A 26,133-nucleotide genomic window follows, 5' to 3' on the forward strand; every position below is an offset into this window, starting at 1 on the left:
GAATGATGGCGTTTACCATTTGGGCGTGCACCTCGGTGATTCCCGACGCATTCAAAAAAACTGGGACGGATTAATTGAGAAAGTGCATTCCAAGCTACAAAAATGGAAAGGACTTCTTTGCAATCTATCCTACCATGGAAGAGCATTGGTGATTAATAACTTGGTCACTTCTACCCTGTGGCACAGGTTTATGGTCTTACAGCCACCAAAATGGCTCATCAAAACCATCCAGAAACATTTAATTGATTTTTTCTGGGGTGGTAAACACTGGCTCCGACCAGGCGTGCTCAGCCTTCCACGTAATGAGGGGGGTCAAGGGCTCGTTGATGTCAACAGCAGGCTCATGACTTTCCGCCTCCTTTTTGTGAAGAAGTTTCTTTACAGCCCCATGCATTGGGAGAGTTTAACCTTGTGTTTGCTAAAGCAAGCAGGTCGGCTGGGATATGGTCGCGAACTGTTTTTGCTTGATCTCCCAAAGATCGATGTCTCATCACTTCCGCTGTACATGCAGAGTGTGATCAAGGCCTGGCAAGCCTTGTCGTTGCGTCGTGAGGCCGGTTCCATTACCACCTCGACATTCCTCAACGAACCAATCTTCTACAACCACCTTTTCTCAGCCATTCCTTCTTCCAGGACTTTTGTCCAGTACTTTGTGGGGTCAGATCTTCTCTCTGTCCATAATTTGTTGGACTTTCAAAGAGAAAGATGGAAGTCTGCTCACGAAATTTCTGCCAGCTCTGGTTTCAGGTCCATTAGGATTATTGGCCAGATTTTTTTTGCTATCTCAAGAGCAGCAAATAATCTTGGAGTAGAGTTCAGGAGCCTGTTTGAGCCTGTGGGTTTGCTTGACCAATGCGCTTTCCCTGTTTTGCTTTTGAATTTTAATGGAAAATTTGTACCCCTTAGCTCCATTGAGAAAGGGGCATTGCATGAATGTTGTGTGCGCTTTATTTTTGCCGATTTTGTAAAAGGCCCTTTTGGAGTTCAGTGGAGAGAGCACCTGTCAGCTCCTTCACCTATTACTCCTGTGTGGCGCAGTCTATATGCACCCCCAATCTCCAAGCGTACGGGCGACCTGCAATGGAGACTTGCGCATTGGATTCTTCCTCATAACATTTTGTTGCACAAATTTTCAAATGACATTTCTGAAGTGTGCCCCTTTTGTGAAAGTCGTGAAACGCTTTATCATGCATATGTTGGGTGCAGAAGACTTGTTCCTTTGTTTAAGTTCTTGCATGCCAATATTTTGAAAATGGGGCTTCCGTTTTCTTTTGTTGAATTTATTTGTGGTTATCCTATTTCTGCTGTGCATAAGTCTGAAACTGCTTTAGCGAACTTTTTGGTTGCTGAAGGCAAAATGGCAATTTACAAAACAAGGAAAAAGAAGGTGGAAGGTGGTGAATTTTCTTTTTGTAATATTTTGTTGACCTTGAAAGTCCTGATTAGTTCTCGGATACAGCTTGAGTACCTGTATTGCAGCAAGTACGGAAAAGACCAAGAATTTTCTGATAGATGGTGTGTTAAAAATGTTATTTGTTCTGTGAGGAACGAAATGCTTAATTTTGCTTTTTGATGTATTCATAGCTCTTGCGTGAGCATGTCCTTTAAAATTGTTTGTGTTTTTTTCACAATTGTTTGTAAAATATTTTTGTACTTGCTGGTTTCGTTTAAATATCCTTTGCTCCTTTTTTGTGTAGTAATGATCCTTATGCAAATGTTTCTTTAAACTGGTTGCTCTGTTTACAACTACTATGTGAAAGGTTTTTTTATACTTTTATAATAAAAGAACACAAAAGTCTTCTCTCTCTCTCTCTCTCTCTCTCTCTCTCTTCTCTCTCTCTCTCTCTCTCTCTCTCTCTCTCTTCTCTCTTCTCTCTTCTCTCTTCTCTCTTCTCTCTTCTCTCTTCTCTCTCTTCTCTCTCTTCTCTCTCTTCTCTCTCTTCTCTCTCATCTCTCTCTTCTCTCTCTCTCTCTCTCTCTCTCTCTCTCTCTCTCTCTCTCTCTCTCTCTTCTCTCTCTTCTCTCTCTTCTCTCTCTTCTCTCTCCTCTCTCTCCTTTCTCTCTTCTCTCTTCTCTCTTCTCTCTTCTCTCTCTCTCTCTCTCTCTCTCTCTCTCTCTCTCTCTCTCTCTCTCTCTCTCTCTTTTCTCTTCTCTCTTCTCTCTCTCTCTTCTCTCTTCTCTCTTCTCTCTTCTCTCTCTTCTCTCTCTCTCTCTCTCTCTCTCTCTCTCTCTCTCTCTCTCTCTCTCTCTCTCTCTCTCTCTCTCATCTTCTCTCTCTTCTCTCTCTTCTCTCTCTTCTCTCTCCTCTCTCTCTTCTCTCTTCTCTCTTCTCTCTCTCTCTCTCTCTTTTCTCTTTTCTCTTCTCTCTTCTCTCTTCTCTCTCTCCTCTTCTCTCTTCTCTCTCTCTCCTCATATCCCTTGCTCTTCAATGAGCCTCAATCTTGTTGAGAAATTTAAAGTCAAAAGAAGCAGAAATATTTGCAATTTTGTCACAACGATTTTTGAATGTGAGCCCAAGTCCAGCTCACAGTGTCTGTGAGCCAGTGTCTGTCCAGCAATCCATAATCACTTCGGAGTTTTAGATCCAATTTAAACGGATCCTTACTTGACTATAAACCTATCAGCCTTCCTTCCTTCCCATCATAATCAATGTAATGGAATCCTTTGTGGAAGCCAATCTCAGATCTCTTCTCTTCTCGAACTCGCTAATTCCTAACAACCTGTTTGGCTATTGACCTGGCCATTTCACATTGTATATGTTCGTTCTTCCTCACACATCATTGGATATATGCCTAGAATCCAATCAAGAGGTTAGGCCCATCTCTCTGGATATATCTCGACCCTTTGGCACTTCCTGGCTTCCAGCCTTGATTCTGAAGTAGTCTTCCCTTGGTATTCAAGCGGTTGTCTGATTTCCTCTTTGAGCAGAAAGAGATGCTCCTTTCCCATGATCTTTTCCTTTAGGCCAGGGTTCATAAGTCAGTATATAGGACCTACATTATTTTTAATCTATGTCAATGATCTTTCTAATTGCCTTGAAAAGCAACATTAACATTATACTGATAACTCCACGTTTGTCATCAGATCTGGACAAGATAATCTTTGGGCAACCTAATTGGAATGTAACATTTAACACCGGCAAGACACATACTCTGCACTTTCTCTCCACAAGACTCAGCTAACCTGTATAATAGAAACTATAACCTTTGATAGAGGATCACATGAAGAAACTACATCAAAGGCTATTCACTGTCTAGTTATTCTGCATTGTGCTAATGCATTCCTGAGCCTACCGAGTTCAATCACTATGTACATTGTACAAGGCAGTCATCCACAGCTCCAGGGATATTTTTTATATACAACGGCAAGTCTCGTAGAAAAGCTAGAACACAGAATGGATCAGGACACAACAGAAGAAAAGGAACATCAGAAAGAGAGGGGGAAACACAAACAGCAGGGTTGAGGAGCAAAATAGACAGACGGACAAACTAGGGATGGCGGTAGAATTCAGGGTTGGGAGGATGCAGGATTGCAGGATGTGGACAGGATGTGGACAGGATGGATACTGATCGAGGAAGTTCTCAGGAAGAAAAACAGGGAAAAGCAAAAGAAGGAGGGCAGTGGGGTGGGTGCATAATGGTGGTTGGCTCCCTACTCTGCTTAGTGCTCCTGCTTCCCACCCTGTTCTCTTGCGGCAGTCGCAAACGAGGCATTCCGCAACATTAAAATCTCATGAGAGAAGGGTCATTCTCCAAATCAAGGCTCAATAAAGCAGGATTGGCATGATATTCAGACCATAATTATGGCTGCAAGTCAGGTGGTCTGTTCTTATTTTTTCTGTTGAGTCCCATTTCAACTTTATTTCATTGACGGAACTGGATAAGGATCTGGAGAGGGAGTACTTCCCGGTGGCACATTGCTGGTTTGGTAAACCACTTAGGTTCTGTAATGATATATTTGCACACAAAGAAATGAGCCAATCATTTTGATGCACACCATCATTTGTGGAACTTTATTAAACACTTTTTGACTTAATTGGAATTTGAACATCTCGTGAGATCACGGCGGAGTCACGTCTTTTCGAAGCTGTTCCATGCGCTCACGCTTTCGAAGCTAAGTGATCTTTCTCATTGTGTTTTTGTGGAGACTGTATCTATCTTTCGGTGTATGTACCTATAGCGTATCTTTGGAAAATTTTCGGTGCTAATTTTTCGTACATGTATACACAATCGTCGGTTTATGCGTATCGAGTATTCTGCGGCCTAGAACTCGTAGGCTTAGGCTACCGTACCGTCTCCGACTTGTGGTTTTGTTTTTCTCTCAGCGATTCGTCGAATGCGCTGCAATTATTTTCGTTCTCTGTTTCGTCCAGTCGTTCACCCCATACCTCCTTGTTTAATAACTCTACTCATAAAAAATATAAAAAATAATAATATTTCCTTCCCAGGTCTTATTCGTTTATTTGTTGTTCTTATTTGTTCGTTCGTTCGCGATCACGCGATCACGTGGTTAGAAATGTATAATCTCCCTGAACAACTATTTTCTCTCATATATTATAACACCCTTTTCTTCTTTCCTACAAAAGGATGCTTTCGTCTTGCTCACCAAATCTATTCATTCCAAAAAATATATATAATACCATCTCTTACAGTTCCTCCTTTCTACATTCCCTAAACTATCCAGAACTCCACCCCTCCTTCAGTGTCCTCAAACGTATTTTTGACTCGAAGGTCTCAAACTCATTTGCAAAAAATGTTCGTTTCCCATGAATCGTACACTTTTCAAAATCCAATCTCACCCTCCCCTCCAAATCCTCCCATCACCCATCCCTTTCAATCTCCCCCTTGCCCCTTCCCTCCCCTCCCTCCTAAACTCCCCCCACACCCCTCCCTCCAGACTCTCCCTCGCTCCTCCCTCCTAGACTCCCCTCTCACCCCTCCTCCTCAAAGCATCCTCCCGGCTTCTTCCCCCTTCCAACTTTCACCTTCATCTCCCCCAACCTTCTGCCTCGCTCTTCCCCCTCCTCAAATAACACCTCACTGTGCCTCACCCAATCTCCATCAAACCTTTTGTCCGCCCCATTCTTCCCTTTCTCCAAGCTATTCTGAAATCTCTGAAATCTCTGACACACCTTCAACAGCTCTCCCTACCTCTTCCTCCTCTCCACATCTTACCCTACCCCCTCCCCCCCCTGTTCTGGACCCGATGCTCCCCCCTTCCTCTTCATTAACGGTATGGACCTCAAACATCCGGGGCCTTCGCTCAAACCTGACTGATCTCTCCATACAGGTTGCTTCTGACAAACCAGATGTGATCTGCTTAACAGAAACTTTCCTCCTTCATGATGTCTCTGATGCCTTGGTATCTCTCCCAGGTTACTCCCTCCTCCGGTATGATAGACCTGAGCCTCGTCCTGGAGGTGGGGTTGCTATCTTTATAAAAAAACTCTCTTCCTCACTCGCCCTCCACTGCCCTCTCTCCACCTCACCCCAGGAATACCTTTGGCTACGGCTTCCCCTTCGCTCCCACCTTTTGTTCATATGTGTGTTGTACCGTCCACCAAACAGCGATGACTCCATCTCCTCTCGCTGTCTGATAATATGGACCAACTTCTATCTACCCATCCCAACTCTCTCTTCCTCATATGTCGTGATTTCAATTGTCAACATGCCAGTTGGCTGTGTGTGGGTACCCCTCTCACCAGCCATGGCTCTTCAGCAAAGGACTTCTGCGACTCACTGGGACTGACACAATCTGTCAATTTCCCGACCCGGATCTCAGTCAACGGAGCATCTTCTCTTCTGGATTTGGTTTTGACAAACTTCCCTGAAAATGTCTGCTGCTCTTCTTCTGCTCCAATCGGCTCATCTATCATGTGCTTGTCAAAGTGGACATCTCTCTGACCATTCTCAGAGAGCCTCCTCAGCGTCAACGAGTCTGGCATTTCACTCAGGCCAACTGGCACGGTCTTCAAGCAGCCATCAATCATCTGGACTGGTCTCCCATCTCTACCGCCTCTGACATCAACTCATCCTGGGAATTCTTTTAAAGTAAATTGCTCTCTCTCATGCACAGATTTATCCCATCTCGTCTTCAGTTGTCATACCCTTCCTCCCGTCCATGGTACATGGAATCTTGTGGTGAGGCTGTTGCACTGAAACAACTTGCTTTCGTCTCCTGAAAGCAAATCCAACAGAAGGAAATCTCATTTCCTTTCACAAAGCCCGAAACAAGTGTGTGTCCACCCTCAGGAGAGCCAGGAAACAATATCTCACCGTTCTAGACCGAACTCTCTTATCTGTCTCCCTCTTCCAAATCCTGGTGGCGTCTGGTCAAATCTGTTTCTGGTGTTTGTTCCCCCTCCGTCCCCTCCCTCACCTCAAACGGCTTAAAGGCTGACTCCGCACGTGAAAAGCTGAATGCCTCAACTCTGTGTTTGCCTCTAAATCTTGTGTCCCAAACCCATCCCTCTCTGTACCCACAGTACCCAGTCGTACCAGCTGCTCCTGGACTCTGTGTCCTTTCCTCCTGACAAGGTGGAAAAGTTCCTGTCAACCCTCGACTCTGATTCTGCAACTGGTCCTGACGGCATCAGCCCACGGGTCCTAAAATCATGTTCTTCCGCTCTTTCACTCCCTCTTTCTGTTCTCTTCACCCTCTCTTTTGCTCAAGGTCATCTGCCATATGCTTGGAAATCAGCCAACATCACCGCTTTGCACAAAAAAGGTGCAAAAACAGATCCCAGCAACTACAGACCAATCAGTCTTCTCCCAATTATCAGCAAAGTCATGGAATCCATCATTGCTTCAGATATGAAATCTTTCCTCCTCTCCAATGGCTTGATCTCTGATTATCAATTTGTTTCAGACCTGGTCACTCGACTCTGGACATGCTGCCTTCTGCTTTCTCAACAATGGATGGAGGTCCTCAACGCCAAACAGGAAATAGAGCTGTCTCCTTGACATTTCACGTGCCTTCGATACGGTCTGGCACCCTGCTCTGCTCACCAAACCCTCCTCCTTTGGTATCCATGGAAATCTCCACGCATGGCTGGTGGACTTCCTCTCTGGTCGTAGTCAACGTGTGGCCCTGAATGGGTTTCTCTCATCTCCTCTTCCTGTTCAGGCTGGAGTTCCCCAAGTAGTGTTCTGGGCCCTGTGCTTTTTCTTGTCTTCATCAATGATCTCTCCAACCCTGGTGTTGGCTAGCGGCTAGGGTGCCAGCTTAGGATCCTAGGATCCTGGGTTCGAATCCCGGTCGATCGCTGAATTAACGCCAGGGGGGTTGACTCAGCCTGTCATCCTTCCGAGGTCGGCTAATTGAGGACCAGTTCACTGGTAATTCCCTGTTGTCGTTAAAGGCGGCAAAAAGGGTTGGCGTCAGGAAGGGCATCCGGCCGTAAACATTGCTTCAAAAAGGGACCGAAAAACAACAACAACCACGGTTCCCGAAAAAAGCCAACCCCTGCTTGCGGGGAAAAATGGCCTCTAAAGGTGGTTAAATCAATGATCTTTCTGACTCTCTTGAAAATCCTCTCTATCTCTTTGCTGACGACTCTACTCTCTGTCGCTCCATTCCTCATCCCTCAGATCGGCAGTCTGCAGCCTCCTCACTCTCTGCAGACCTGGACAAAATCACAGACTGGGCAAACAAATGGAACATGTCTTTTAATCCTGATAAATCTCACACTCTTACGATGTCTCTCCGAAAAGACCGACTGGAAAACCCTCCCATCCACTTTCTGAATAATCCTCTCCAAGAAGTTCTGTCACTCAAGCTTTTGGGTCTCACTATTTGCCATGATCTTTCCTGGGAAAACCACATTTCAAATCTGGCCTCCAAAGCCAGTCCTCCATCGGGCATCTGGGCATCCTCCGTCGTGCGAAGTCCTTCCTTGGCACACCTGAGCTCCTCACCACATACAAGGCTTTCATCCGCAGCTCTATGGAATACTGCTCTCCCCTCTGGTCTGGTGCTCCTGCCTCACACCTAGCCCGTCTTCACGCTGTTGAAACCAAAGCGTTCAGAATCATTGAAATCTCCCACGATGAAGCTAACTCCAAGGGCCTTTCACTCACTCACCGCAGGCAGGTTGGTGGTCTTTCCGTCTTCTACCGACTCCTCTCTGGCCTTGCCCCCCCAGCCCTCTCTGGGCTCTGTCCCCCAAATATTCCTACAGGTCGCACAAGATCTGCCTGCAACCCTCTTATGGTTAAACTGCCAAAATCAAGACTTTCTGCTCACCTTGACTCCTTTATTCCTCTTTTCTCCCGCCTCTGGAACAAACTCCCTCACTCTCTTCCATCCCACTCCACCCTCCAGGTCTTCAAAACAGCTGTTCACCACCATCTCTTATCCTCCCCCATCCAAAACCTTGATCTTTTCTACCCCTGCTAATTTCGGTCCCCTTGTGTTTTATACCTCTCCCCCCCCCCCCCCCCCCCTTCCCCTTCCCACGCCTCCTGCCCCCAAGCCCTCTCCCTCCCACACTTCTCCCTGCTCTCAAATGTTGTGGTTGTGTGCTTCCCCTTCTCTCCCCATCTTGTCCTCCGCTCCCTCTTTTTGTATATTTTGTTTGTCTGGTTGATTTGTTTGTGAAATAAATGTTAGCTCTTTCACGAGCCTCGATTCAGTATACAAACAAACAAAACAAAACAAAAAATGCAGATAAAGGGCATTTGTTCTTTCTTACCTTATATATCCACAATCCTGGCACTCGCACCTCCTGAAGGGCACTGCTAAATTTACACAGCTAAAGCCAAACATGGACCATCTCACACTTCTGGTATATAAACCCTATTTTAAATATGAAGCCACTGATTTAAGAAAATTAGTAGTTGGTTTTAATGTTTTATCCAAGATATACAAACTTAAAACTGCATATTTAACACTCTTGAATGTATACACATCCTATTTGATGTGTTTGTAGGGCTTTCATGACTAAATTGACCCAACTATTTAAATTACAATAGTGTTGTTGTCCAGTCAACACTGGCCCGTTGGTTGGCCCGTTGGTTGGCCCGTTGGTTGGCCCGTTGGTTCATTGGACCAAATTTTAATTGGTTTTCATCGCATTGTAGCATACCTGCCTGCTGTACTTCTTGAGCATTACCTTACCTTTCACCAAGCCCAGATGTGCTGGGGTTAGTGCGGGGGATTATATGGTAGTTATTATTATTGCCTAATAATGCTACTATTATTATTGTTCTTAATTATATTAGTATAATTGCTTTGTATAATATTTGTAAATATCAATATTATTATATTAATATGTTATTATTATTATTATTAATTTTATATTATATTATTATATATTATTATATCAATGTGTTATTAATATTATTATATATTACTTGGCAGAACTTTTAGTGTAGCCCATAGGGCATAGGGCAAAGCCATCTAGAACAGTTTGTCCGTCCGTCTGTATGTATGTATGTATGTATGTATGTATGTATGTATGTCCATTCGAACGTATACCAATCAGAGCTGAGGATCTGGTCACATGACAGGGTGATGTGATTACGTCTGATGACATTACGGCGGTGCGGCGCTGACTCTCCACCCTCCGGCATTTTGATTCCAATTTCGTTCAGGCCGTACATATCGTCGAACCTGTCATATATCACAATCTCCATGCTCTACCTTTTACGTTTTTCATTCAGTGTGAAACACAAACAAACCGATTGTTAAAATGACCATCAAATATCGAAAGCATCGGCGTTACCTATCTTGCAACAATACAGTATGTATAGACCTTAGGCTTTGGAATTTATGCCGACACTTCAGACCACTTCAGACAAATTAAGCACAGGTTTCTTAATACAGTAGTGTATCGTTTCAGTATTATCGTTTTCGTAATAGTAATCATAATAATATAGTAAATATGACCATAACACTTTAATCCCAATGTCATGAATAGAAATTAATGGATTGAAGCGGTGTATGGTTCTTGATTCCATGATAAGTGGTGTATGGACTAATAACCGCGGAAGTGAGGAATTCGCCTCGGTTTTTTGATAGCATGTCATTAACCCAACCCTTGTGGGGTATATAGATTACAGTAGATCTTCCCTCAGTTCTGTAAGTAAAACTTACCTCATGGATGTCGGGATTCCTCCAAGTTTCTTTGTTTAATGTTATAAGCAGCATTAGCGACTTTGAAAAAAGGTAATCATTTGTGTTTGTGGTTTATAATATTTTACAAGCCCGGCTACCGCTGTTTAACTTCTGGTCTTCTTTTTAAAAACAAGTATGTTGATCACTCCGGTTTGTGTGTTTGTCTGTCTGCTGACTTATACTTGCCTGCAGGTCACAATTTTAAACAGATCTTCATGAAACTTCACCAAATGATAGAGTTTATGGTCCGACAAAATCCTATATATTTTTAAGGTCAAAGGGGCAACATAGGCCAAAGGTCAACCACTTTTCTCAAATTACTAAAATCCTCAATTTTCATCTGATTGACTTTAAATTTTAATAGGTTTTACATATCAGCTAACTGAATAGGATTTGCATATTAACTAACTGAATTCAACCACCAACTATATTTGAGGTCAACATAGGTCACAAGGTCAACATAGGCTAAAGGTCAACACTTTTCTTCAATATTCTAAAATCAATTTTTAATCGATTGACTTGAGATTTGAATATGATTTTCAAATCATCAAACTGAATTCAATCACCAACTATTTTTGAGATCAACATAGGTCACAAGGTCAACATAGGCCAAAGGTCAACCACTGTTTTCAAATTTCTAAAATCCTCAATTTACATCCGATTGACTTGAAATTGGAATAGAATTTTCATATCGGAGAACTGAATTCAACCACCAACTATTTTTGAGATCAACATAGGTCATAAGGTCAACATAGGCCAAAGGTCAACCACCATTTTCAAATTTTTAAAATCCTCAATTTACATCCGATTGACTTGAAATTGGAATAGAATTTTCATATCAGAGAACTGAATTCAACCACCAACTATTTTTGAGATCAACAGAGGCCAAAAGGTCAACATAGGACAAATTTCTAAAATTGTCAATTTTCATCCGATTAACTCAAAATTTGAAGATGATTTGAATATCTAGTCACTGAATTCCACCCCCAAGTATTTTTGAGGGCAACATAGGCCAGATTTCTAAAATCCTCAATTTTCATCCGATTGACTTGAAATTTGAATAGGATTTTTATATCAGCTTACTGAATTCAATCTATATAATAATACCGTAAGGACTCGACTTTGTTATCCCTTTTACGCCGCACCCAGTGACCCGATGCCCACGGCACTAATGGATTTACGATCTATGAACCGCGCTCTTTGTTTATCACATACAGCCATACTCGAAAAATCTGAATTAGCCGACGTTGGGGCCCAAAAGCATCCGATTAACTGCCGATACGACGCCATCTTACGACGCCATCGTATTGGCGTCTGCTGGGCGAAGGCAAAGCGAGCCGTCCGCTGATTGGACAGTCAAGTGGTGTGAACATGGGTGGTGTGAACCAAATGGTCTTTTTATTCCCTTGAACATTTTAAATTAGGATATATAAGGAAACGTCTTCATCGTCATTTTAATAAAGTTAAATGGAGTGACGTTGCGATACTCGGGGTGCGTTGCATAAATCCTCGTAACTCAGAGAGGTGTAGCAGGTGGCGAGACGTAAGGAAGCTTAAAGAAAACGAGCTGAAACAGACGAACGATATGTCAATCCCTTTCTACACCGAACGGCAATAAAAGTATGAGAGCGGGAAGGCATGGCCTGAGCACTTCAAGCAGAGAGGAATGATTGGACTTAACTTAAAGAGAAAAAATTGGAGCTTAACGGAAGAAGAAGATCCCATGAGCGCTCCCCTATGCCATCCATAATGGTACACTCTATCCATACACCACATCCTCCCTTCCGTGGATGTTCCACGGGTTTCACGTCTTTATCGTCATTTTAATAAAGTTAAATGGAGTGACGTTGCGATACTCGGGGTGCGTTGCATAAATCCTCGTAACTCAGAGAGGTGTAGCAGGTGGCGAGACGTAAGGAAGCTTAAAGATAACGAGCTGAAAACAGACGAACGATATGTCAATCTTTTTCTACACCGAACGGAAATAAAAGTATGAGAGCGGGAAGGCATGGCCTGAGCACCAAGCAGAGAGGACTGATTGGACTTAACTTAAAGAGAAAAAATTGGAGATTAACAGAAGAAGAAGATCCCATGAGCGCTCCCCTATGTCATCCATAATGGTACACTCTATCCATACACCACATCCTCCCTTCCGTGGATGTTCTACGGGTTTCACGTCTTTATCGTCATTTTAATAAAGTTAAATGGAGTGACGTTGCAATACTCGGGGTGCGTTGCATAAATCCTCGTAACTCAGAGAGGTGTAGCAGGTGGCGAGACGTAAGGAAGCTTAAAGATAACGAGCTGAAAACAGACGAACGATATGTCAATCTTTTTCTACACCGAACGGAAATAAAAGTATGAGAGCGGGAAGGCATGGCCTGAGCACCAAGCAGAGAGGACTGATTGGACTTAACTTAAAGAGAAAAAATTGGAGATTAACGGAAGAAGAAGATCCCATGAGCGCTCCCCTATGCCATCCATAATGGTACACTCTATCCATACACCACATCCTCCCTTCCGTGGATGTTCCACGGGTTTCGGCTAGTCACCAACTATTTTTGAAATCAAAGTAGGCAAAAAGGTCGACATAGGCCGAATTTCTAAAATTGTCAATTTTCATCTGATTAACTTAATGTGAAGACGATATCCATATCAGGTCACTGAATTAAATCTCCAATTATTTGTGAGGTCAAAAGGATGCTTTACCAAGTGCCATTCTACTTTGTTCTCTTTTGCCAAGTGTCGCTCTATGAGTGATTTTTCACTCATATTGTCTGTTTGTCTGCTGTCTGATTGTTTGTCTGACTGTTTGTCTGTCTGTTTGTCTGCTTTCCCTAGTCCGCTTTTAGAATAAATATGCTTTTCTCTGCAACCGTTGGTCCAATTGACATGAAATTTTCACAATCGGTGCACCTCCTCCTGTAGACGTTTTTAATGATAATTATCATTATATAATTAATTATAATTATGTCATACGTCATGTCGTATGGGCGCCATCTTGGTAAAACTGAAAAACTTTGCACCTCTATTTCTCCGGATTAAGCGCTGCATAGGAAAAATGAAAAATGTCTCATTGTAAAGAACTATCCATGGAGAATAACCCATGTGAATGATGATGTCATAGGTGCCCCCATTATGACGCATAATTCAACAAGTACAAAACGTCATCCGATCAAGATGAAATTTATTGAGCGTCATCTCGGGATAAATTGGTGGCGGAAAAAAAATAAGGACGTCATCAGTCACGTGGTTTGATCGCCATATTTGTTTTAACAAAAATTCATTTTTTAACAAACACAAACATTTTAACAATGTTTTAACAAAAAAAGAACACCCCATAAAATACACCTCACAAGCACATCCTGGCGAGGGTATGCAATCTCTGATTGCTCTTTCTTGTTTATTTTGTAATTACAATGACATGCCATTGAAGGACTTGCTCTACATACACCTCAAACCCGTGTGCGTTTAAAACATGGGAATTCTCCCGGATTCTTTTAGATAATCAGCCTCATAAACTTAGGATGTCATGCCGATCTTTTTGGTGTTGCAAATTCCTCTTCAGAAAGCTCCAGTAGAACTCCACGAAAACATGCCTCACACACACACACAGACAACTCGTCTATTTATAGTAGATTCTGGAATCAGGTGGCAGAGTACCAAAGTTTACATTTATTTTTTATTTACTCAGCCATAACTTATCCGAAGTAATCATCAAGTTTGCACATTTTGTTTGAGAATACTCTTTCTCTTTTTGTTTCTACCTTGCAGTGTTTTGTGCAGCATGCCAAAGAGCAACACGCAAAACTGGCACTCATGCACGAGAGCATGGAGAAGCAGTACGATGAGCTTGGAGAGTACTTTGTCTTCGACCCGAAGAAGATTCAAGTTGAAGAGTTTTTTGGAGACCTCAGTGCCTTCCACTGCATGTTCCTGGTAAGCTTGTAATTTCCTTCTGACTCGTCATAGGTTTCATAAAACCTCATACATCTTGTACCACAGAAGGGCTTAATAATTTGAATTGCTCTGGGAATATGTGCCATGAGATAGTGCAGCTTATGATCTCTTGGAAAATTTAGATTTTAGAAGCCAAGTTCCTTCCTGGGAAATTTATGCAAACACAGCAATTGGTGCCAGATTCCTTGGACATCAGTCAATGTACTACACATGTTTCGGTGAATTATGTGTGTTAATAGGAGGGAAAATAACAACTCAGTCAAATCACCTTTGGTCGTTGAAGTTTAGTACAGGGCGAAAACGATCTATATTGTCACTTTTGTGGTTGTGAAAGTAGTTGGCAGACACTTTGCATGATTAAAAAGGGTGCCAGGCAATCCAGTGTGCGGAGCTGTAAATTTCCCAAAACGCAAGCAGCCAAGATTTATGGTCATTATGACTACTAGGGCATTGCCCGTACTATATCTATATCTAAAATTATATCCCCCCCCTCTATTTACATGAAATGGTTTGGTCCAAAGCGAACGGCTTGCGAGTACGGTGACAATCCCCCCCCTCTATTTACATGCAATGGTTTGGTCCAAAGCGAACGGCTTCCGGAGTTTGGTAAAGAAATCGCCATCGCGTGCACAAACGCGCAGGAAAGCGAATGAATCGCAAATTCGGTTTTATTAGTTTTAAAACATAGTTTAACGCCAACATAGTTTGCAAACGTGAAATAAATGAATACGCTCTCAAATGTGCCATCCGAGGCAGAGTGTGTCCTCCACGTTCGGCACACGCGATCGTTCGCTGCTCTCTGATTGGTTGAATCGTTTTTTGGACATAGCTCGGTAAGTAATTGTCCGATTAATATGAAACCTTGAAAAGGCACATCCTCGGGTCCCCAGCAATATACCTGGCAAGTTAAAAGTATATCGGACCCGTGGTTGTCGAGAAACAGCGGTCACAGACAAACGTACAGACGTACAAACGTACAGACGTACAGAGATTACTGGAATTATAGATAGATGGTCTCACGAAAACGGGTCTTGCACAATCACATTTGCAGCAACCATGATGCCTCGTGCTGCCTCGTTATCCTTCATCACTCGTATGGTATGTTTTAATGTAAACTAAGTGGACACTTTGTGCACAATATTGTGCCATCAAATGATTCGCATATGTCATTAAGTAGACCTCAACATCCAGTAAAAAATGTTTGAGATTTTAACTTTCTTCTTAACACATCTGTGGGGAGGAGGAAACTTCTCCTTCGGAAATGCCCCACTGAGTGTGGTGAGAAAAGCGATGCCATTGTTGTGACGTCGCCAGTCCCCAGAGTTGACTAAAATGGCAGGAATATTGCATTTACCCAGTGTGCCGGCGATAACATGGCCACAGCGATGACACTTTGCCCAAGCTCAGTGGCTGTGTTTGTTCTGTCATCAGTCATTGTGTGTGTGTGTGTGTGTGTGTGTGTGTGTGTGTGTGTGTGTGTGTGTGTGTGTGTGTGTGTGTGTGTGTGTGTGTGTGTGTGTGTGTGTGTGTGTGTGTGTGTGTGTGTGTGTGTGTGTGTGTGTGTGTGTGTGTGTGTGTGTGTGTGTGTTTCCCTATTTCCCTATGAGCTTTAGATTACCTAACACGTAAAATAAAAACTTTGAAGAGTTTGTTTGTTTTCACTTTTAGTTTGTCCTTACAAAGAAAGGTGGAGTAATGGAGGTGAGGTGCTTGTTCGGATTTAAGTTCAGAGACTTTCATTTAGAAGTCACTGTGAAGAGCATCTGTAGAGTGGAAAGATTTGGTCGGAGAAAGAAAAAAATTCACAAAATATATATTTGCTTGGTAGTTGATGGGAGTCAGGTGATAGAAGGGGCATGTATGGGGCATATTGGAAAGCATTTGGTGCAATCATATCAAATTCTTCCGTTTTGCATACCCAATAAATCAATGGCTCATACCCCTCCCCTTTCAACCCCAAACTCTGCCTTTCTTTCCTTTTCACAGATTTTTCTTTCTTGAATTACTTTCCTCTGCCCACACTCTTCCCCACTCTTTGCATCTATAAATCTAAATGCCCACAAACCATTTGGTATTCCAATGAAATATTTGGAAACTTTGATTGTTATTTTGGAAAATTTGAAGATATCCCATTTAAGGAAGAAATACTTGTTTAGGATAAACCAAATTAATTATTTAATATCCTTGTAACATCAGGCTATGAGGAGCTTAAAGTTTCATGCATAGGTGAGTAATATTAAAGAAAATGACATATTTGCCTCGAGAAACCAACTTTATATATATTTAGCATTTTAATAAAATCTCGCATGCCTAATTTATTATTGAGCTCCAGGATGGGAGCTGTAACAGCTACCTGAAAGTTTAATGTCGTATTTTTAAAAAAAATTCACCGAAGTTATATTCAACCAAAGTCACCTATCACATCCTTCAACTCGATCACCACCATATTCAATTAGGCTGTGCTTTTCACTCTCTTTACCTCATAGTGCTTTGTTTTCAGTAATTAGATGCCAACAAGAATGCCACTGAAAATGTCAGGAGACTGAGTACAAGGCTTTTGCACATGCCAAGGGTTTCTTCTCTGTAATGACTTTCCTGAGTATGATCTACTCAAACTTCATTCCTACGCGTGTTTGAAGTAGTGGAGTTTGAATTAGTGATCTGCAGGTAAAATGCAAAATAATTGTTCAGTTGAAATCGTGCTTTCTCTTTTGAGTAGCCTGCAGTTGTATTTGAATATATCTGACGAGGATTTTTTTTTATTTTTTTATTTTTGGTATACTGAATCGAGGCTCGTGAAAGAGCTAACATTTATTCCACAAACAAATCAACCAGACAAACAAAATATATAAAAAGAGGGAGCGGAAGACAAGATGGGGAGAGGAGGGGAAGCACACAAACACAACACCTGAGAGCAGGGAGAAGCACGGGAGGGAGAGGGCCTGGGAGGAGGATCTCGCATAGGAGATCACGTTAAGCATACACAATGGGAATCTTTGTCGGCAGTATCGCAGACTTTCTATATCGTTTCTGCAAATTGAAGTGAGTCAACAAATTTCAAGTGGAAAGAATATTGATCCTTGAGATATTGCATCTGCATTTGGGAGGTGAATTTACAAATATATATTGTTCTACACACGTTGTACATTACAAGTGTCTGCTCTTAACTGCTTTAATCCTCCCAATTAGTTCTGCCTTCTTGTGGGGAAATAATTTGGTCCACATCTTTGAAAGATCGGCTGGCTTGGCAAGATGTTTGACTGAAGGTGGCAGGAACTTTGAATTTACCGTTTGCCAGCAATTACTACTTCCATTTTGTGAAATATGCCTTGGGATATTTTACATTGAAATCTCACATTCTCATTCAGTCTCCAGAAGGATATCGTCAAACAAACTAACCAAACTATTTCCAGCACTTGGCTGGAAATAACTTGGAAATAACCAAATAACTTGGAATAATATTGTTTGATTCGTAAATATCAACTCTTCTTCATTTATATACATATAAAACCGAAAAACACAGTCCGTGAAGCCGTACATCTATCCGTCCATCCGTCTGTCTGTCCGACCGGGAGGCCGTGAACCTGTGTGATTATATGTCTATTACCTACGTACTGTGAACGCCGGTTGCATCCTGTCTATTGGTTATGTACGTCTATTATTCACGTACTGTTGGACTATACCTTTTCACCCTTTGGACTGCTGAGACCCCCTTAGGCCTTTGAATGCCCTTTAAGACCCTTAAGACCACCAAGACCACGAAAGTCCATGAAGACCCAAACGACCCCGAAGACCCAAAAGTCCCCGAAGACACAAAAGCCCAAAAATACCCGAAGACCCATTAGACCCATTAGACCTCAAGATCCTGAAGACCCCCAATAACTTTGACACTTTCAATACTTTAGACACCTTGAGATCCCTTCACCCTTCCAACCACCCCACCCCTTAAGTCACTTTCGACCCCTTAGACCTTAACACCATTTAGATCCCTTACACCCTTCAGACCGATTAGACAGCTTGGACCCTTGACCATTGAGAGCTTTACACCAATTCGACCTTTTTGTCCCCCGTTGCTCAGTGGAGCGAAAGGGGGACTATGGCTTTCCCCTCCGTCCGTCCGTCCGTCCGTGCGTGCGGGCGTGCGTGCGTGTGTGCGTGCGTGCGGCGTGCAGGCATGCGTGCATGCGTAAGCGAAGGACCGCATTCGAATTTGGTGTGTGGGTGCAACCCACGTCAAAATCCAAGATGGCCGCCGTCATGTATGTCTGATGCCATGTATGTCTGAACCTTGTAACCTGCATATCTTGAAAAATAAGCGAAGTACCAACTTCTAATCTGGTATGTGGGTGTATCTAGGCATAAGTAAGAACGCTATTGAAAATTGGGTCGCCACGTCAAAATCCAAGATGGCCGCCACGATGTATGTCCGACACTTGTGAGATGAATATCTTGAAAAATAAGCGAAGTACCAACTTCTAATTTGGTGTGTGGGTGTATCTCGCCATAAGGAAGAAGCCTATTGAAAATTGGGTCGCCACGTCAAAATCTAAGATGGCCGCCACCATATATATGTCTGACCCTTGTGAGATGAATATCTTGAAAAATAAGCGAAGTACCAACTTCTAATTTGGTGTGTGGGTGTGTCTCGCCATAAGGAAGAACGCTATTGAAAATTGGGTTGCCACGTCAAAATCCAAGATGGCCGCCACCATATATATGTCTGAACCTTGTGAGCGAAATATCTCGAAAAATAAGCGAAGTACCAACTTCTAATCTGGTGTGTGGGTGTATCTAGGCACACGGAAGAACGCTGTTTAAAATTGGGTCGCCACGTCAAAATCCAAGATGGCCGCCGCCATGTATGTCTGAATCTTGTGGGAAGAATATCTTGAAAGATAAGCGAAGTACCAACTTCTAATTTGGTGTGTGGGTGTATCTCGGCATAAGGAAGACCGCCATTGTAAAGTGGGTCGCCACGTCAAAATCCAGGACGGCCGCCACCATATACAAACTTGGCATTTAATATGGAATATTTTTTTTGTGGGGGTCAACTTACTTTTCAAGATGTCTTAGAACCAAAAGTTCATTGGAATTATGTTGAAATTATTCTAGATTTTGTTAATGTGACCTTTAAAAGAAACAAAAACCACATTTGACATTTCGAAACAAATAAATTGATCCTTGAAAGTGATGTAAACTGATATCGAACTCAATTCATGAACAGTACTGTGTTAAACTTCTGTACGTTTTCCAGAAGTATCTCTTTCTTTTGCACATTAGCCAAAAATTTTTTTAACAAAAACAAAAGTTAAATTACGACTGGGATTACGGACAGTAAAATTACAGTTCAGTATTTCGTGTAACCCCCACGAGCATTCAGGAGAGCACGTACACGTTGAGGCATGCTGTTCACGAGATTTGCCAAGGTTTGGACAGGAATCGCTTGCCATGCAGTGACAATAGCCTGCTGCAATTCACGCACAGAGGTAGCCTACTGGTCCAAGTGGTCTATTTGACGGGTTAATTCTGCCCACAAATTCTCTATCAGATTCATATCCGGGGACATGGCAGGCCACTCTATATGCTCGACACCACGGTCAGCAAGAAAGTGTTGGATCATGCAAGCACGATGAGGCCGTGCATTGTCATCTTGGAAGACAAAGTTTCCTCGAAAGGCTGCACGAGCAAATGGAAGCAATGTTTCTTCCAGAATGGTCCTGTACTTGAACTAGTTCAGGTTTCCATTCAGAACAACCAGGTCAGTTTTTCCCTCTGCATGAAAAGCACCCCAAACGGTCATCCCACCACCTCCAGCTTGGACTCGTGGCACTATACAATCTTTGTTGTAGGCTTCATGCACTTGTCTGCGCACTCGGACGTGGCCATCTTGACGCTAGACCAGAAATCGAGACTCGTCACTGAAGATCACGTGATTCCAGTGTCCTGGCTGCCATTGACGGTGCTCTCTGGCCCACTGCAATCAGCGCTGGCGGTGTTGTCTGGTCAGGCGTGGCTTTCTCAGGGGACGCCTGGCACTATAGCCTGCTTGAACCAGTCGTTGGTTGACTCGCCTTCTGGATACAGGCACATTTGTCAGTTACTGCCACTCAGCCCTAAGCCGATTAGCTTACTTGGTACGGCCATTGTACCCTAACCGGTGCAGCTGGCGATCATCCCTCCTTGTGGTTCTGCGGGGACGTCCTGGCCTCGGTATTGCAGTAGGGACACCCCTCTGAGCATTTCGTTTCAGGATCTTTGACACCTGACCTTGAGTGATGCCATACTGCCGAGCAATAGCACGCTGTTTCATGCCGTAATTTCGTAAAGCCACCACTCCATGACAAACAGCATTGTCGAGTTGACGGACCATCTCCAGAGGAAGCGGCAATAACTTTTGGAGATGTGCAGCAGTTGTTTTGCACTAATACAGAACGCAACAACTCTTGTATACCCGACTGTGAAGCCAATCATCAAATACACCTGTCTGTACATTTTGTCACGCCACCTGTGATATAATCCTGTTGTTGACTTCTTTCTGCGACAGACAATCAGTGACATGGTTCTTTTAACAAATAAATCACCAAAGTGTAAAAGAAACTCACCAGATTGATATACTGAATTAAGAAAGTAAACCCAAGTCAAGAAAATAAAGATATTCCATATTAAATGCCAAGTCTGTATATGTCTGAACCTTGTGAGCGAAATATCTTGAAAAATAAGCGAAGTACCTTCTGGTGTGTGGGTGTATCTAGGCATAAGGAAGAACGCTATTGAAAATTGGGTCGCCACGTCAAAATCCAAGATGGCCGCCTCCATGTTTGTCTGACCCTTGTGAGCGAAATATCATATCATAGCATGTTTTCTGCGTGTTCCACTTTGTCAACTCACATCACTTCCCCGACGGGGGACCTAGGCGTAACGCTTGTTTTTTATAACAAATCAATTACAAATAAATAATATCACCAATATTACAAATAAATTTGTACAAAACAAATGTTTTATATGAGATTTGTGTGAACATGACGATACAGAAACTCATACACAGTCAGGTCATTATCCTCAGTTAAAACAAGCCTGTGCCTCTGCCGTGACATGTGGTGAGGTGAGTGTAGCGAGCCGATCCACGCGAGTCCATTAATAAGTATAATTTTTAGAAAATGTGATTGTTTGTGTTTTGACTCAATTTGTACCCAATTAATAATAAACACAATTATGGAAGGAGAATACACCATCACAGGAGAGTTTGCTGAGCTATATACAGCTTTCTTCAGACAAGGGAAAGTTCCCAAGCAATAGAAAGATCCAACATGATTTCCCTCTTCAAAAAGAGAGACAACCGATAGGTTAAGAACTATTGTCCAATCAGCCAACTTTTAAACATATATAATCTTTTCACAAGGATGCTGACCAATCGAATGGAAGGAATTCTAGAAAAGCACCAACCAAGAGAGCAATCAGGTTTCAGAAGTGGATATTCCACCATAGATCACATGTACACACTATCAATCAACTGAAGGAAAAATGCCAGGAATTTAATGATGTGTGTGTGCAAAGCAAGTTACCGAGGCAGATGCCACTGACTGTGCTCTGGGGAACTTCTGAGCCGGCTATGTGACGTCCCGGCACTCCCTCACACCTGACATGCAAATACGGTGTGCGATATGTGTGGGCACTAATTGTCCTGATTAAGCCATTTGCAGAGTTGGCAACATTGAGAGAAGAAAATGTGGTAGAATTGAAGGGACCCGCAATCCGAGGGAGTGGGCAGCAGATGTGCGGGGTAGGGGGGAGTGGGTGGGTGCATGGGGTGTGGGGTTCTGAGAGCATGGCGTGATGGTCTGGGGAGGGGGCTTGAGGTTCTGGAAGGGGATGAAGGACCTGGGAGTGGAGGGAAGGTCTGGCAGGTGTGGGGAGGGGGAAGTAGGGTCTGGGAAGAGGGTGTCCCTTTTACCCGAGTCGGGAAATTTTGTAATCTAATATGAACTAATATAAGATTCTAATCTTTTTTGTGAAATGAACTAAGGTATCAATATGAACCCAGTATCGGTACTTTATTTGTGTAACATGACCTAATTACCAATATGAACCCAAGATCGGTACATTAATTGTGTAAAATGAATTAAGGTATCAATATGAACCCAGTATCGGTACTTTATTTGTGTAACATGACCTAATTACCAATATGAACCCAAGATCGGTACATTAATTGTGTAAAATGAATTAAGGTATCAATATGAACCCAAGTTCGGTACATTAATTGTGTAAAATGAACTAAGGTATCAATATGTCCCCAAGATCGGTACATTAATTGTGTAAAATAAATTAAGGTATCCATATGTCCCCAAGATCGGTACATTAATTGTGTAAAATGAATTAAGGTATCAATATGAACCCAAGATCGGTACATTAATTGTGTAAAATGAATTAAGGTATCAATATTTCCCCAAGTTCGGTACATTAATTGTGTAAAATGAATTAAGGTATCCATATGTCCCCAAGATCAGTACATTAATTGTGTAAAATGAATTAAGGTATCAATATGAACCCAAGTTCGGTACATTAATTGTGTAAAATGAACTGAGGTATCCATATGTCCCCAAGATCGGTACATTAATTGTGTAAAATGAATTAAGGTATCAATATGAACCCAAGATCGGTACATTAATTGTGTAAAATGAATTAAGGTATCAATATGAACCCAAGATCGGTACATTAATTGTGTAAAATGAATTAAGGTATCAATATTTCCCCAAGTTCGGTACATTAATTGTGTAAAATGAATTAAGGTATCAATATGAACCCAAGTTCGGTACATTAATTGTGTAAAATGAATTAAGGTATCAATATGTTCCCAAGATCGGTACATTAATTGTGTAAAATGAACTAAGGTATCAATATGTCCCCAAGATCGGTACATTAATTGTGTAAAATGAACTAAGGTATCAATATGAACCCAAGATCGGTACATTAATTGTGTAAAATGAATTAAGGTATCCATATGTCCCCAAGATCGGTACATTAATTGTGTAAAATGAATTAAGGTATCAATATGAACCCAAGATCGGTACATTAATTGTGTAAAATGAATTAAGGTATCAATATGAACCCAAGATCGGTACATTAATTGTGTAAAATGAACTAAGGTATCAATATGTCCCCAAGATCGGTACATTAATTGTGTAAAATGAACTAAGGTATCAATATGTCCCCAAGATCGGTACATTAATTGTGTAAAATGAACTAAGGTATCAATATGAACCCAAGATCGGTACATTAATTGTGTAAAATGAACTAAGGTATCAATATGTTCCCAAGATCGGTACATTAATTGTGTAAAATGAACTAAGGTATCAATATGAACCCAAGATCGGTACATTAATTGTGTAAAATGAATTAAGGTATCAATATTTCCCCAAGTTCGGTACATTAATTGTGTAAAATGAATTAAGGTATCAATATGAACCCAAGTTCGGTACATTAATTGTGTAAAATGAATTAAGGTATCAATATGTTCCCAAGATCGGTACATTAATAGTGTAAAATGAACTAAGGTATCAATATGTCCCCAAGATCGGTACATTAATTGTGTAAAATGAACTAAGGTATCAATATGAACCCAAGATCGGTACATTAATTGTGTAAAATGAATTAAGGTATCCATATGTCCCCAAGATCGGTACATTAATTGTGTAAAATGAATTAAGGTATCCATATGAACCCAAGATCGGTACATTAATTGTGTAAAATGAATTAAGGTATCCATATGTCCCCAAGATCGGTACATCAATTGTGTAAAATGAAATAAGGTATCAATATGAACCCAAGATCGGTACATTAATTGTGTAAAATGAATTAAGGTATCAATATGTCCCCAAGATCGGTACATTAATTGTGTAAAATGAATTAAGGTATCAATATGAACCCAAGTTCGGTACATTAATTGTGTAAAATGAATTAAGGTATCCATATGTCCCCAAGATCGGTACATCAATTGTGTAAAATGAAATAAGGTATCAATATGAACCCAAGATCGGTACATTAATTGTGTAAAATGAACTAAGGTATCAATATGTCCCCAAGATCGGTACATTAATTGTGTAAAATGAACTAAGGTATCAATATGTCCCCAAGATCGGTACATTAATTGTGTAAAATGAACTAAGGTATCAATATGAACCCAAGATCGGTACATTAATTGTGTAAAATGAACTAAGGTATCAATATGTTCCCAAGATCGGTACATTAATTGTGTAAAATGAACTAAGGTATCAATATGAACCCAAGATCGGTACATTAATTGTGTAAAATGAATTAAGGTATCCATATGTCCCCAAGATCGGTACATTAATTGTGTAAAATGAAATAAGGTATCAATATGAACCCAAGTTCGGTACATTAATTGTGTAAAATGAACTGAGGTATCCATATGTCCCCAAGATCGGTACATTAATTGTGTAAAATGAATCAAGGTATCAATATGAACCCAAGATCGGTACATTAATTGTGTAAAATGAATTAAGGTATCAATATGAACCCAAGTTCGGTACATTAATTGTGTAAAATGAATTAAGGTATCCATATGTCCCCAAGATCAGTACATTAATTGTGTAAAATGAATTAAGGTATCAATATGAACCCAAGTTCGGTACATTAATTGTGTAAAATGAACTAAGGTATCCATATGTCCCCAAGATCGGTGTACTTTAATTGTGTAAAATTAACCATGGTATAAATTTGAACCAATGATCGGTACTTTAATTGTGTAATATGAACTAAGGTACCAATATAGTTTTACCGTTTTACCAATATAAAACGAACCAATAGAAACATCCAAGACTGAGCGATCCTGCGGACCATCGAGTAGAAGGGCTGTATCGGGTTTCATAGAAATCGGTTGGTAAATAAGGGAAGAGTAGGGATCCAGTTTCAGAGGGTAACCTCCCCCCCCCCCCCCCCCCCACCCTCCTGGTATCGCCCATGATCCGAAATATTTAAAAAATCGAAGCCTGAGCGATTGTGTGGGATACTATGTTCTATTCGCTGATGGACTGACGAGCAGACAGACCGACATCGCGACATTACAACACATTTTATAAGTTCATCTCTTTGAGAATCGAGATGAGATGACGTAAAAAGTGTCCTTTTTTCTTTTCTTTTTCTATCGTGGTATTTCAGCATGGGCTTCCAGCTGGTATCTCTAAATACAAGAACAACAGACCTGAAAATGTCAAAATTTCATGGCTCGATGTAATTGCAAAAAGTATTAGTTTAAAAGGAAAGAAGTGTGGGGGGGGGGGGGGGGGGTGGCAGGAGGTGATGTACCACTTTCAGCGCCAAGAGCAATGCTAATGTGCGAGACAAGTGGGTAAAATGTTCCATCCCCATGATTTTTTCAATATCACTTTAAAAATCAATAAAAAAGAACTTTAAAACAACATTTTTTTTAGAGAAATATTTTGAAAAAAAAAAAAGAATCAAAATGGAAAATGAATCCACATACGTATAAAGCAAGCTTTTAAAGGAGTTACAGAAAAGTTGAAATCAGATAAAATGTAGTTAAGAATTAAATTCAGAATTTAAAGGGCAATTGAAAAGCTGAAGGGGTAGAAGGGGTTGTGAGGGAAAGGGAGAGGGGTGGTGGGTGATGTGACCAGCAAACAACAGTTTTCATTTGTGAAATGAAATATAAAGATCATGTCACTTTGTTTTACTCCTTTGTTGATGTTGGTCTCAGCACTTCCTTTGTGCAGCATCACGGTAGTTATACAATCTGTGTAAATATCTTTCAGTAATTCAATGTATTTCCTTTCAGCTCCTCGTTGATGTAATGCGTCCAGCACGGCCTGTATTTATACAGAGTCTAATGCCTTCTCATAATCTACACATACCAAGCAGAGAGGTTTATTAAAAATAAATAATAACAAAGGTTTTTTCACAGTGCAAGTTGCAGGATTCCCTGATTTACTCAGACAGGAGTAACTTCCTGCCGGTGGGACGGCAGGGCAACCAGAAGGGACGAGGTTCTCCTGACCAAGTGGCCCTCGATCTGGGAAGCGA

At 41.5% G+C, this 26,133-nt stretch overlaps 1 protein-coding gene across 1 annotated transcript in view; it reads left to right on the plus strand.

The window, feature by feature from the left end:
- Window positions 1-26,133, plus strand: part of LOC137425496 (protein diaphanous homolog 2) — a 525,447-nt gene that overhangs the window by 353,318 nt on the left and 145,996 nt on the right. Inside the window, exon 23 of the mRNA XM_068113997.2 lies at window positions 13,891-14,055. Coding sequence (XP_067970098.2) covers window positions 13,891-14,055 — 165 coding nt within the window. The remainder of the gene's footprint in view (window positions 1-13,890; window positions 14,056-26,133) is intronic.

This window comes from Myxine glutinosa, chromosome 4, assembly GCF_964187855.1.
Source record: "Myxine glutinosa chromosome 4, kmMyxGlut1.1, whole genome shotgun sequence".
NCBI classification, from domain to species: domain Eukaryota; kingdom Metazoa; phylum Chordata; class Myxini; order Myxiniformes; family Myxinidae; genus Myxine; species Myxine glutinosa.